Here is a 13764-nt window from a genome sequence, read left to right as displayed (position 1 = left end):
ATTATACTAGTAAAATAAGCCCTTATATCTTTTATTGACAAGTAAACAATTTGTTTTGATTTTTCTGTTTTTAATTTAGGTAAATTTAAATACCTTCGTTTGCTTTTTTTTTTTTTTTTTTTTTGATAAAATCCTAAATACTTTCTTAGAGTAGGTGCTTCTTTTTGACACATTTGAGTTTCAGATTATTACAGTTTTACTTCTGTTGGTCATAGGTAAAATCCCAGACAGAATTAAGAAAGACTCCAGTGTCTGAAGCCAGGAAAACCCCTGTAACTCAAACCCCAAGTCAAGCAACTAACTCCCAGTTCATCCCCATTCATCACCCTGGAGCCTTCCCTCCTCTTCCCAGCCGGCCAGGTAAATATACATTTTAAACTTTGTTCTACTTCATCTCATCTTTGTAGGAGTTTCTGTTCACTCGTTGAATATTTTATACTGTACTATAGTTACATTACTAAACCATAATGTTAAAAGGTAGAAGGAAGTTTGCTTTTCTCTAATGCATATGAAGTTATTTTTGAGCCATTTCTCTGTAGTTTATCGACAAATGCAGGTTTGTTACCATGAAGGAATTCCCATCACTAAACCTGGCACTTAAGAAACCACCTTCAAAAAAAAAAAAAAAGAAAGAAAGAAACCACCTTCAAAATACTCCCATTGCATCAGTGGTGGATAGAAGTAGCTACTGTCCACTATTAAATACTCCATAATTAATTCTCAAAATCAAGTTAAAGATTGGTGCTTGATCAGTCTCACTTGATGGTTGATCCCTGTCTTTTATAATTGACTGAGGACCTCTTCTCCACCCTAACCCCACTTCCCCCTCAGATGACTTATTTTTACCTTTCTTTTGTTAATAAGTACCTGTAGAACTAAAGCTGCTGTGTTCTTCTATTTTGAAGGGTTCCCGCCCCCTACATATGTTATTCCCCCTCCTGTGGCATTTTCTATGGGCTCAGGTTACACCTTCCCAGCTGGTGTTTCTGTCCCAGGAACCTTTCTTCAGCCTACAGCTCACTCTCCAGCAGGAAACCAGGTGCAAGCTGGGAAACAGTCCCACATTCCTTACAGCCAGCAACGGCCCTCTGGACCAGGGCCAATGAACCAGGGACCTCAACAACCACAGCCACCTTCCCAGCAACCCCTTACATCTTTACCAGCTCAGCCAACAGCACAGTCTACAAGCCAGTTGCAGGTTCAAGCTCTAGCTCAGCAACAATCCCCCACAAAAGCTGTGCCGGCTTTGGGGAAAAGCCCTCCTCACCACTCTGGATTCCAGCAGGTAAGTGATAGTCGCGTGTACTCCAGCTGAAATAAGGAAGGGGAAAGGCTGAAATTATTCAGTGTTTGGCTAATTAGAAATACTGGCTAAGCTTTCAGATGCCTTTGCTGTTTGAGTATGGGAATGCAAAAATACTCTCTTTGCTGTTTAGGAGAGTTCAAATGTTTTCCTTTCTCCTCTTGTAAAGGATAATAGATGTTAAGTACCATTCTTTGCTGCTACTACTTCATCTCTGTAGAAAAGGACTTTGAATAAATAATCCTCTATTTGAATATAAACTACAGAAGGGAAATACAATCATAATCCTGATGAGGTGCTAGGGATATGACACCATTCTTAAGATATTGTCAGCCCCACAGCACTTGAGGCAGGAAGGAGGAACCACACACACATACTCACTTGTTCGTTAAACCTCATAAATAAAAAAATAAAAAATAAAAAAAAAACCTCATAAATAATTGAATTGGAAGAGAACATGAATTCAGTGCCCATCATCTGTTCCCAGAAAGCTCTGTATTGAAAAACCTAAAGGGTAAAGGACTGCTGAGTTTTGTTAGTTGTAAAATCTCTCAAGTTCATTCTGTGATTTCCCGAGTATTGAATGTAACATGCATTTTATCCTCATCTTGATGACAAGTATCTCTTTTTTAGTATCAACAGGCAGATGCCTCCAAACAGCTGTGGAATCCCCCTCAGGTTCAAGGCCCATTAGGGAAAATCATGCCTGTGAAACAGCCCTACTACCTTCAGTCCCAAGACCCCATAAAACTGTTTGAGCCGTCATTGCAACCTCCGGTAATGCAGCAGCAGCCTCTAGAGAAAAAAATGAAGCCTTTTCCCATGGAGCCATATAACCATAATCCCTCAGAAGTCAAGGTCCCAGAATTCTACTGGGATTCTTCGTACAGCATGGCTGATAACAGAGCTGTAATGGCACAGCAAGCAAATATGGACCGCAGGGGCAAACGGTCACCAGGAGTCTTCCGTCCAGAGCAGGATCCTGTGCCCAGGATGCCATTTGAGGTGTGTGTCCTTTCCTGTCACCAGACACAGTGGAGATAGGTCTCAGGCTTCATATCTTTTTGAATTTCTCAAGTAGACGTTTATAAAGGCCACTCTGATTCATTAGTGCTACAGCATGCTGCTGAGTGACTGGCATGGCTCTCGGTCTCCTCCTCACAATTGCACAGTATGATTTGGTCTGGGGGAGCTAAAGAATTCCGTTACTGATGTGGAACTGTGATGGTCTGGCAGAGAGATGGTGCAGAAATCTCTAACACAGCATGTTAGAGAATTCTGAAACAAAGCTCCTCTCAGTTGGGCTGAATCATCTAAGTTTAAAAATAGGTTTACTGCGTATTTAAACAAATTGCTTTCTGAGAGGAACAAAGTCAGCCAGTTATCTTTGGTAGTGGAGTTCCCCTTCCTTTCTCTTTATTCATGAGAAACAGGTGTGTTTGTAACTTTTTTAAAAAGAGCTGTTTCTCTGTTAGCCCAAGATATGCTAATCACTCTGCTCCACTGCATTGTTTTACTCACAAGCCACATTAACCTTTTATGTTCTGCTCCCTGTTTGTCAGTGTTTTTCACTTCTTTCTGTTATCTTGATCTTTTCGCCCCTTTGTCCTTGTGTCACTTTACTTTTGTTTCATAGCCTTTTCTTCCTTGTGTAATACTGTCTACTGTAATTCTTCTCCTTGACTTTAGTTGCTTGTGTCCCCCTAATCATGCTGCTACTCCTGTGTGCTTTTGTCATCCCTTATTGCATCTCACTGTGATCCTTTCTGTCACTAGGACCCCAAGGGCTCCCCTCTGCTTCCTCCGGACCTGTTAAAGAGTCTGGCTGCCTTGGAGGAAGAGGAAGAGCTGATTTTTTCTAACCCTCCTGATCTTTACCCAGCTCTGCTGGGGCCTCTCGCCTCTCTTCCTGGACGGAGCCTCTTTGTATGTATTTGACATAATTCTTGCTCTAACCCCGGCTTCTTTCCTGAGATTTTGGAGTCCTTGGAATAGTTGGTTTCTTTTTTCTGGAGCTTTCCTTCTTTACAGAATTGTACCATTTATTTCCTCACTGCCCAGACTAACCTTCAAATGGTGGTAGAACATGGCAAAACATTGCTAGTTGTAAGTCTCAGAGTCATGGCTTTGTTATATGTATTATCCAGAAGCATCCTTCAGGGTTCACATAGGATGCGATGCTGGCAGATTTTAACTTACTTTTTCAGGTGGCATGTCCATCTAAACCCAGAAATTTCAAGGATTGTTTAATCTTGCTTAGGAGCAGTGAGATTTTTCTTCATGTACTGAAAATATGAAATGAAATATGTTCTAGATTTTTTAGTGACGTTATTGAACGATATGTGGCTCTTTTCTGTTTGGGTAACTGAGAGCCCTAATCTAAATTCAGAGCAAGATTCATAAACAGAATGAGTAAAAATGAAGTGACTTCTATTTATAAACATTGTTGGAGTGCCATAAATTAGTGAATTCAGAGATAAATAACCAGGATGACATAAAATAAAGTCTTTAGTACTGATTAGTGGTATCTTTTAAAAATAATCCTCTAGAAATCCCTCTGCATTTCAAAGGATGGCATTCTATATGCTCATTAATGTTGCTATCTATTTTGCTGAGGTGGGGGAGAATGAAAAGACATGCTGTGAAGTTTTCCTCTCCCTTCACTCCATCTTAACAAAACATAAAACAATTCTAATTATTACTTTTTTGCTGTTTCTTTCTCATAAATGTAAGAAAACATTGATAAGATTAAAACACATTAATTTTAGCATTAGGAGAAATAAAACTGAATGGCACTCATGACAGAAGCTGCCATCCCTGGCACTTGAAGTTCCAGAAGAATTTGCCTGGGTGAGTGGCCAGAGAGACCTCCCACTTTTCCTCCCAAGTTAGAGAAATAAAAGGTCCCCTAGAAACTTGAACAACATGAGTGCAGTGACAGCACCTCAGGGCTATAGAAAGCCTAATTTAGCAGAACTGTTGGCATTTGTTGGCCTTGCTTGCTGCTTCTCTGCTGGTATGGCTTGAGAGCCAGGGGGAGTGCTTCTCTCCGCACTCATTTCCTCCTCCCTTAGCTCCTGTTTTTCTTGCCCCTCCTCCATTCAAAATGGAGCTGATGGGAGAACGGGTATGGAGAGGGGGTAGTGTTTTAGGGTGGGGTTTTTTTTTTCATGCTTACAAAAGAAACCTTGACTGTAATCCTTTCTGTATTTAACATTATCATGGTAATAATGTGTGTGAAAGTGCCTTGCATGTAGTAGGTGTTTAATAAATGCTTTGTTGACCAACTATTTAGTGACAGTGAGCATCAGAGATTCAGCTTTTTTTCCTGGTAATTTCCTTAGGGCCAATAAATGTAAGTTCAACTTTAGCAACTATTTTAATATATACTACAAATAGAGCTGCTTAGGAACTGTGTTGACAAAACCAGTTGTCAGATTTGAAAGGCTTTATTTAAGTCATTAATGTGAGCATTTTAAAAACTGGGGAGACAAACTGCCAGATCAGCACAGCATCTTGTTTTGAGAGTATTTTAAATGCAATTCTTGACCAACAGATTCCTGAAGGCTCCTGCTAGTAAACACTCAGAACTGCTATCTTCCAGGGTCCCTGGTCCCTGCCAGGGTATGTGTGCTAGATGAGAAGTATTAATCCAGGAGCATTGTGTCTGACTTGCCTATGGCACCTGGCACTTAGCTGGTGTCATGGTATTAACATTTAATTCACATCCCTGAAGCCTTACATTGCACACGATGGGTATGTACAAGTATGCTTAAATGGTGGTCTTCTACTTTGGTTGTACAGTATCTTAAGGTTAATATTAAGAAAATGGAGGGCATAATTTAACTACTTTTCTTTCCGGGACTGTGAAGAAATCCTTGTTGGAGAAGCCCTCGGAGCTCATGTCCCATTCCTCCTCTTTCTTGTCCCTCACCGGATTCTCTCTCAATCAGGTGGGTAAACAGTGGAGAATCCTGCTTTGTGTTTTTATAGTAGGCTAGTATTTCCTTTCCCATTCTATTTCCGTTCCCTTATTTTTCTCTTCCTTCCTCTTCCATATATTGGTGTCATCCAGACATTTTATTTTATCCTCTCTCCCTCTGATTCAGATAATGAGATACTTGTATGTTATAATTTTGAACTCTTGAACTTCTCATTAATACAGAACCTGTTAGGGCTCTGTTGTTCAGTCAAGTAAATTATTTAGGCGTTTAAATCTGGGTGGTTTACATAGATAGAGAAAATAAAGAGGGAGGGAAAGCAAGCTTAAGAGAAAATGAATTTAACAGGAAAAACCAAAAGAAACTGGAAAGCCAGGCAGCCCGGGTGGCTCAGCGGTTTAGCACCACCTTCGGCCCAGGGTGTGATCCTGCACCTGGGATCGAGTCCCATGTTGGGCTCCCTGCATAGAGCCTGCTTCTCCCTCTGCCTGTGTCTCTGCCCACCCCCCTCTCTGTCTCTCATGAATAAATAAAATCTTAAAAAAAAAAAAAGAAACTGAAAAGCCTTCAGAAGTTTGTCCCATTAAGAAAAGCTTGGTACACTTAAAATGGTTAAGTGTATCAAGCATCCAAGAACATTAACGTTACATTTTCTTAAAGGTCTTTCTTTTGAGTGAGTTTATAACTTGGTTGTCATTGTCTTTCAGGAAAGATACCCAAATAACAGTGTGTTTAATGAGGTATATGGGAAAAACCTGACAACCAGCTCCAAAACAGAACTTAATCCTTCACTGGCCCCCCAGGAGACGTCACTCTACTCCCTCTTTGAAGGGACCCCCTGGTCTCCATCACTTCCTGCCAGTTCAGGTATTAACTAATCTTCATATTACAGACCTTGCATTTCCTATACACTCAAATTGATGATGAATTAGTATGATTTTGTGATTATAAATATGTTAGGTTTTTGGGGATCCCTGGATGGCTCAGGGGTTTAGCACCTGCCTTTGGCCCAGGGCGTGATCCTGGAGTCGCGAGATCAAGTCCCACATTGGGCTCCCTGCATGGAGCCTGCCTCTCCCTCTGCCTGTGTCTCTGCCTCTGTGTGTGTGTGTGTGTGTGTTTCTCGTGAATAAATAAAATCTTAAAAAAAAAAAAATTAGGTTTTGGATGGTTTTTTTAAAGTAGTTTCTGAAAGAAAATAGGAAAAAAGCTTGATGAGCTGGTTCACATAATAAGTGCCACTAAAAGAGCTTTTTTGCATCAATAACCAGCAGAGTTGTAAGGGAGAAAAATAGAACCCATATCTTAAGATTTGTAGCTGTTCTTTAGTTTTGTTTGTAAATACTCATTCTTTGTAGGAAAAGGTGCACTTTTTAAAATAGAGATTTTTTTTTATCCCTATTTTATAAATGGAGTTTGGTTTAATAGTAATTCCTAAGATTAGGCAATTCTGTTTCTGATAGAGAAGACCAGTAGATACTTACCTGAAACAGTTATGCCAAAATTATTTGATTTTGCACTTTTTTTTTTTTTTTTTTTTTTAAAGGACTGTGCCTTAGAAATGTGCAGTAAGACAAACTAGCACATCTGGCAGGGTCCCTTTGGGGGCCCTTATTCTGTCTTTCTCCCAAAGTCCCGTGGTTATCTTTAATAGGAATTTAAGTGATCAGATCCACAGGAAGCTTTAATTCTTGGTTTTGTTTGTGAAATACCTGTTAATGACTTGTGTTGTTGTGATTTAATAGATCATTCAACACCAGCCAGCCAGTCTCCTCATTCCTCTAACCCAAGCAGCCTGCCAAGCTCCCCTCCAACACACAACCATAATTCTGTTCCATTCTCCAACTTTGGACCCATTGGGACTCCAGATAACAGGGATAGGAGAACCGCAGATCGGTGGAAAACCGATAAGCCAGGTGAGATCCAGACTTCATTGCCAGTGAAAGTGAAATCACTTTGTCCTTCTCTGGTGTTTGGTATCGGACGATGACTGAACCTCTTGAATTCTGCTTCTCTCTCTTCATCCCTTAGCCATGGGTGGGTTTGGAATTGACTATCTCTCAGCAACATCATCCTCTGAGAGCAGTTGGCATCAGGCCAGCACTGCAAGTGGCACCTGGACAGGCCACGGCCCCTCCATGGAGGATTCCTCTGCTGTCCTCATGGAAAGCCTCAAGGTGAGTGCGTTTCAAGAACAAGAACCACGAGAGATGTGTCTGCTTTTGTTCCTATAAATAGCTAGTCTTATTCCTAAGGCCCTTAGAGTTGACTCATTCATAGCACATATCTAGCAAAGTCCTAGAAAAGTGGTCTGCCTTATTAATAAGACTCTTAAATAGGATTTTTGTTTTTTAATTTGTGAACTCACTAGTGGTAAAAGACTGTTATCTTCACGGGGGGACAGAAACAAAGGTTTTAGTTGCATTGTAAGGTTCAGACAATTCTGATTCATCTTGGAATGTTTGAAGCTTTTGGTGAACAAGAAGTAAAAATATCTAACTTTAGAGCTGTTTTGCTTGTCTAAAATCTTTATAGTAAATATTCTGTGGTCCCACATGGCACTGAGTTTTAGTAAAAAGTATTTCACCTTTTCTACTTTAAAATAATCTTAGTGGGAACTAACTGGTTCTGAGGATAGTCTTATAATAACTTTGTCTAATAGCTGGGTCTTTCAGGGGATAGGGATCTTGGGAGATGAATGCCTTAATATTTGACGAGGATCAAGAAACAAATCCCTATACAGACATCCAGGCATTCGACCACTGCTCACAAGCTCTGGGCTGTTTTTCAGTCTATCTGGTCCAGTTCCATGATGCATCCTGGACCTTCCGCTCTGGAGCAGCTGTTAATGCAGCAGAAGCAGAAGCAGCAGCGGGGACAAGGCACCATGAACCCTCCACACTGAGGCCAGAGTGGCAACCCTGGGAATGAAGGCTCCATAAACCATGGCATGTTGGGTCTGCAGGACTGGCCCATACAGTCCCCTGCAGGTGGCAGCCCTCTTTTCTGTTTCTTGCTGTCGAGAGGGTGTAAGTGTTCCACCGGCGTGCTGGGTGTGCACGAAATGTCGCAGTGCAACAAAACGAAAACAACCATCAGGAACTCTCCGTCCCCCTGGGGCCTTCCGGAGGGAGAGAGGAACTGCTGTTTGTCTCACTCAGTTACCTGGTACCACCGCCTCTCACCTTCTCCATCGTGCATGTCCCCAGCCACAAGGGAAGTGAAAGCTGAGAAGGGGAGGCAGATGGGAGAAGCCAATGGGAACTTCTCAGTCCTTTTTTCCTCTTTGGGGAATAAAATAGGAATCCATTAATGATTGCTTTGCTGACTGAGAATGTAGTTGAAATTATTCCCGAACATCTTTTATTATTGTTATTACTCTCAGTAGTAAAATATCACACTGAATTCTTCCACACACAGATGTGCTTCTTCTAGTCAGTGTGTAGCAAGGAAAGCCCCGGGCACTGCTCCTGTGAGAGGTTGGTGGTGACAGGATGGGGAAACTGACCTCTTCAGCCAGTGGAAGTGTTCCATGAGGGAGAGTCCAAGGCCTCAACTTTCACTCGGAAGGTTCTGGCAGGCCCTCCTCTGGCCTGGAGACTCCAGCAGGAAATGCCCTTCACTCTGTAGGTGCTCGAGCCCCAATCGAGGATGCAGTGTGGGTGGTGGTGCTGGGCTGGACTGGCAGATGACTGCTGTAGGGTTTTAAATTAATGTTTTTGATTCCTGTACATTTTACGGTAGCATAGCAAGCAGTCTCACAGAAGGCAGGCTGGTCCATTCGTGGCCTGACACATTTTAATAGGTAGAAGCTTTCAGTGTGGTTCTTTTCTGTTTGATTGGTTTTTGTGACCCTATCCTGCTTACCACCCACCTCCTCTTGTCCCTACCTCCATCCCTTTCCTACCCTATGCTGTATGCTAGTAACTGTTTCTATTCCTAATGTGTACAACATCTCGCCAAGAAGCAACAGCATGGGGTCCAGCAGTTGGGGCCCGAAAGACAGTCTGAGGAGGAAGGAAGCAGTGGCATCCGCATAGTGCACAACAGGCCAGGCCCCTGCCCAGCTGCGTCTCCTGACTTCCACTTTCAGAGTGAAATTCAAGGCAACATGGACACATGTGCATCATGCACAGAAGAAAACACAACGAAGTCCATTCTGGAAAAGGCGAAAGAAAGGAAAATAGACTTTTATTTGGTATTTATTAGAAGGAAAGAGGACTGAACATTCTCTTGTGTAGAAACAGAAGGACAGCATTTCTGTTAGTTCCTGGAAAAAGTAATATTTTAAGGGGAAATTATGGAAACAATCTAAATGTCCAATTGCTGTGCTAGTGGTAGGGTCTATTTCTGGGAGGTCTCTCCTGTGTGTGTGTGTGTGTGTGTGTGTGTGTGTGTGTGTGTGTGTGTGCACACGCGTGCGCCCACGCGTGCGCGTATACGTGCGCGCATGCCCAGCTGCTCTCCCTGGGGGGAGGGGGAGTGTGTGTGAGTGTGTGGAGTCAGTGTGGGACTTACAAACTGGAAGACAGCTGCAGAGCAAAGCACATCCAGGAGCCCCGGTTGTCACTGGAGTCTGGGCAACCCCAGCAATGGAAGGGGTGAGATTAATGCTCATTGCTCTTCAGAGAGTGGTTGGAGCCCCGTATGCTTACATTATTGCTCTTTAAGTTTGACATGGTGTTTGGGGTTTTCTGTTTTGTTTTTGTTTTTGTTTTTGTTTTGTTTTGTTTTGTTTTTCCGAAAGGTCTGAAAGGGTGAAGCCCCCCACCCAATGGCAATATGAAACCCTTTGTGCTTCTCTCCAACCCCTTCCCTGTGTCCACCTCTCTCCCATCCCTGCCCTTCCAAGCCTCCTTTCCTGCTACCTTGACCCACTTTGTGTGTTTGAGCTCTGCATTCAGGCAGCTGCAACATTCCAGTGTTTGAGCTGTCCCTGATTCATGCACCCTAGATGAGCTAGCCAGGTTCACTGTCTCACTCCCGGTACTGCCCACGTCCCATCTGCAGCCCCGTTTCTGCATGAGAATTTGGTGTTTGGAATGTTTTCTGATTCTTGGGGCGGGGTTCCTCGCCTTATCATCCTCAATGTGGAGTGTAATGAAGAGGGAGAGGAGAATCTTCATCAGAAACTGGTTTTGTGTAGTAAACTTTCTCTTGTGTTTTTTTTGTTTTGTTTTGTTTTGTTTTCTGTTTTGGTCTGTCTGTGCAAGACCTGCAGCTGCTGAAATCAGCTTTGCCTTTAATTAAACCATGTTCTCTCCAACCAGATCTGTGTGTACGTTGTTTCCTTTCTTACCTGAAAGAATATCCTACTTAAAAACAAAACCCCAAGTGTTTAAACTACTTACAAGTCAGCTAGGGGAAAGCAGAGATGATCAAAAATTGAGTATACTTTTAGTAGCATTCCAAACCTGTGTGCATTATTATGGAAAGGGATGGGTAGAAAAAGCTGTCAAAATTCTTTTATCTAATAAGATTGGCTTATGCAAATAAGTTAATCACCCTCCATTTTTATCCTTATTTTTACTGTCAGTAGGGCAATGCAGAGATAGTTTCTCTTTCTGGTCTTTAAGAATCACTAAGTCTTGGGCAGCCCAGGTGGCTCCGTGGTTTAGTGCCACCTTCAGCCCAGGGCGTGATCCTGGAGACCCGGGATCGAGTCCCACGTCCGGCTCCCTGCATGGAGCCTGCTTCTCCCTCTGCCTGTCTCTGCCTCTCTCTCTCCCTCCCTCCCTCTCTGTCTCTCATGAATAAATAAATAAAATCTTAAAAAAAAAAAAAAAAAGAATCACTAAGTCTGATTAGCCCCAACAGTAATTAGTGTTCTTAGCTTTGAGGTTGCATTTCTTTAAGACGTGTCCAAAATTTCCAGTGGTAGCCTGCCAGGCCTGCAGCAGCATGTTGGAAGTCAGGGCCGTGGTCTGCCAGTCTGTGTGTTCACATTGGTCAGCAAGCCTCTCACTTCTGTGTTGATTCTGTCTACACCTTGTCTCCTAAACTGCTTTTCACAAGCACTTGGAGAGAGGGAGGGAAGTGAAGGCTAGGTTCTAAAGTCTAGTATTTGTTAATCCTGAGTTAACCCTAGGAAATCAAGCCATTTGGTTAAATGATAATCAGAATAAAACCATAGCATTCTATCATGTATATTCGTGTAGTACATATTCTAAAACATTAGTCAGCAGGGTAGTCCTGACCAAGTGGCTTCCCTAATGCGGCTTCTCTACGTCACTTAAGTGTTAGTGCACATACTCAGTATCGAACTCAACAAATGTCCCTTTCTGAGAAGGTATGAGAGGATGGAAGACCAGTATTTTAATTCTGAATGGAATTGAAAACACTTCCATGGGAACCTAACTCAGTTTAGGTTCTGTTTAAGCAATAAGACTTTTAATAAAGGAAAGTTAATTGTGTGTATTCCATCTGAATTACCTGTAAGTTTACTTCAGGCCCAGGAACCTGTGACTGTAGTGGTACAGGAATAAGGGTATTTATACTTAGGCATTGGGCCTGCACTCTGGGTGTCTTATTTTTGTAAGTTTTTTTATTAGGGTATCACATATATAGAAGTACACCAATAATAAATTTACATACAGCTCAGTGAACCTTTACAAAGTGAACACATTTGGGTAGCCAGCACTCCTAGCAAGAAACATTATCAGCACCCTAGAAGACCCTCTCATGCCCTCCCAGGCACTTCCACCCACTCCCACCCCCCTTCCCCCATGGTAATCATCAGGATAAATGCTCACATCATTGTCTACTAGATTAAATTTTCAGTGCAAAAAGTGGATTAGTTAACATTTCTAAACAGTGCTGTCGGTACAGGGTACTGCAGGGACATGCTAAACTTCACAAATGATTATAGTTACTTTTCTCCAACTTTGGAGGTTATGGAACATCTTAGACTCCTCTAGGAGAGCTTTCCAAATCGGTAGTTGCATGTTCTTCAACAAACGCTTTGGGGAAAATGCCAATTTTCCCTTTGCACTCTCCTTCCAGCCAGTCTTCATTCACTGGTAAAAGGAAACATATACAGGTTTCTAAAACCAGTACAGGAAGATTATCTCATCTGGATATGCCACACAGATCTTTGGCAGTCCTTCACCCCTAGTAGTGCCAACAGGGAAAAGTCCATATTGGAAAGTGATTTGAGGGAGGAGTCAACATAGGACTTCCACCATCTTACTGGTTTCTGTCTTATGTATGATAAGGAATAAAATACAGAAAATCAATTAGATCTTTCAAAAAGTTGCCAGTAAAATAAGATGAAAAAAAAATTGAACAATAAATCTTGAGATAGTATTTTTTTCTTTCTAACAGAAGAGTTTGATCCCTGTTAGGAATCTTTATTCTGACTATATTGAAAGGGGCATGCCGTTAATTCAATACAGATCTTTGTGGTGGCTTAGTTGGTTAAGCGTCTGACTTGATTTCAGCTCAAGTCATAATCTTAGGGTTGTGAGATCAAGCCCTGCGTTGGGCTCCATGCTGTGTATGGAGCCTGCTTAAGATTCTCTCTCTCCCTGTTCCCCTACCTCTGGCTTGCTCTCTCTCAAAAAAAAAAAAATAATAATAATAATAATAATACAGTAGATTGTTGAACAATCTCAGTTTGAGGTATGAGGGTCCACTTACAGATTTTTTTGATATAGCACAGTGCTATAAAGGTATTTTCCTTACGATTTTTTTTTTTTTTTTAAGATTTAGAGAGAGGATTGCGGGGGGAGGGGAGGAGGCAGTGAGTAGGAGAAGCAGAGGGAGAGAAATCTAGCAGACTCCCCACAGAATGGAGACCGAGGCAAGGCTAGACCCCGGGACCCTGAGATTACAAACTGAACCAGATCAAGAGTCAGACACAGTAAGGAATATGCCACCTTTTTTCTCTTCATATCTACTTAGAAGGTTTTTCTGTGTGTTCCTAGTTTTTATCTCATCCCAACCCCTCCCCCCCCCAAAAAAAACAAACACGGACAATGTAGCTGGTTGGTTGATAGTAACTCTCAGCACAATTTTTAAAGTATCACTAAGCCCTAACAAAAGATAGGCACTGCCAGTGTACCCTGCCTCTTTATTACTCGTATTTTGAGTCAATTGCCACACAATCGTATACTCTACCTCACTAGCTTTAAAAATCTCATTTCTTAATCTGTTGGATTTTCTGTCATAATTTGTAATGGTATTTGTTTTCACTACTCTGCATTACTAATGCATATTTCTCCCATTTGAACAAAACTTTTGATGGGATTCTTACTTGTTTTGAAGCATAGAAATAAGATTATGTCAAACCCTGAATTAGAGCAGTGCTTCTCACAGTCAAGAGACAAGCATCACACTGGAAGCTTGTTAGAAATGCAGACTTGGTGGGCCCCACCCCACACCTGAATCAGAATCTCTGGTTGCTGGGCCAAGGAATTTTATTTAACTCTTGAAAGGGTGCTCGGGCATACTGAAGTTTGAGAAGCTCTAAGTTAGAACTCTCCACTTAACACTGTTCCAGTGTGTAGTGTGTTTGATTCC

General features: G+C 42.0%; 2 protein-coding genes across 32 annotated transcripts in view; one reads left to right on the top strand and one right to left on the bottom strand.

Annotated features, from left to right (window-relative positions):
• SMG7 (SMG7 nonsense mediated mRNA decay factor) overlaps positions 1-10513 on the top strand; it is a 94645-nt gene extending 84132 nt beyond the window's left edge. For 6 of the 30 annotated variants that reach the window (XM_072733190.1, XM_026001162.2, XM_026001160.2 and 3 more), the window contains 9 exons: positions 216-360; positions 906-1285; positions 1937-2308; positions 3080-3229; positions 5176-5256; positions 5952-6111; positions 6990-7160; positions 7276-7421; positions 8036-10513. In XM_072733190.1, coding sequence (XP_072589291.1) covers positions 216-360; positions 906-1285; positions 1937-2308; positions 3080-3229; positions 5176-5256; positions 5952-6111; positions 6990-7160; positions 7276-7421; positions 8036-8149 — 1719 coding nt within the window. In that variant the 3' untranslated portion in view covers positions 8150-10513. The remainder of the gene's footprint in view (positions 1-215; positions 361-905; positions 1286-1936; positions 2309-3079; positions 3230-5175; positions 5257-5951; positions 6112-6989; positions 7161-7275; positions 7422-8035) is intronic. The other 24 variants (XM_026001164.2, XM_072733206.1, XM_026001163.2 and 21 more) reach the window with 5 other exon arrangements.
• A 1255-nt stretch (positions 10514-11768) lies between these two features.
• The window catches only part of NCF2 (neutrophil cytosolic factor 2), a 30116-nt gene continuing 28120 nt past the window's right edge, over positions 11769-13764 (bottom strand). For both annotated transcript variants that reach the window (XM_026001166.2, XM_026001167.2), the window contains exon 15: positions 11769-12260. In XM_026001166.2, coding sequence (XP_025856951.1) covers positions 12148-12260 — 113 coding nt within the window. In that variant the 3' untranslated portion in view covers positions 11769-12147. The remainder of the gene's footprint in view (positions 12261-13764) is intronic.

This window comes from Vulpes vulpes, chromosome 13 (genome assembly GCF_048418805.1).
Source record: "Vulpes vulpes isolate BD-2025 chromosome 13, VulVul3, whole genome shotgun sequence".
In the NCBI taxonomy this organism is placed as follows: domain Eukaryota; kingdom Metazoa; phylum Chordata; class Mammalia; order Carnivora; family Canidae; genus Vulpes; species Vulpes vulpes.
The sequence above is the reverse complement of the archived record's forward strand: the minus strand, read 5'-3'. Positions and strand labels throughout refer to the sequence as shown.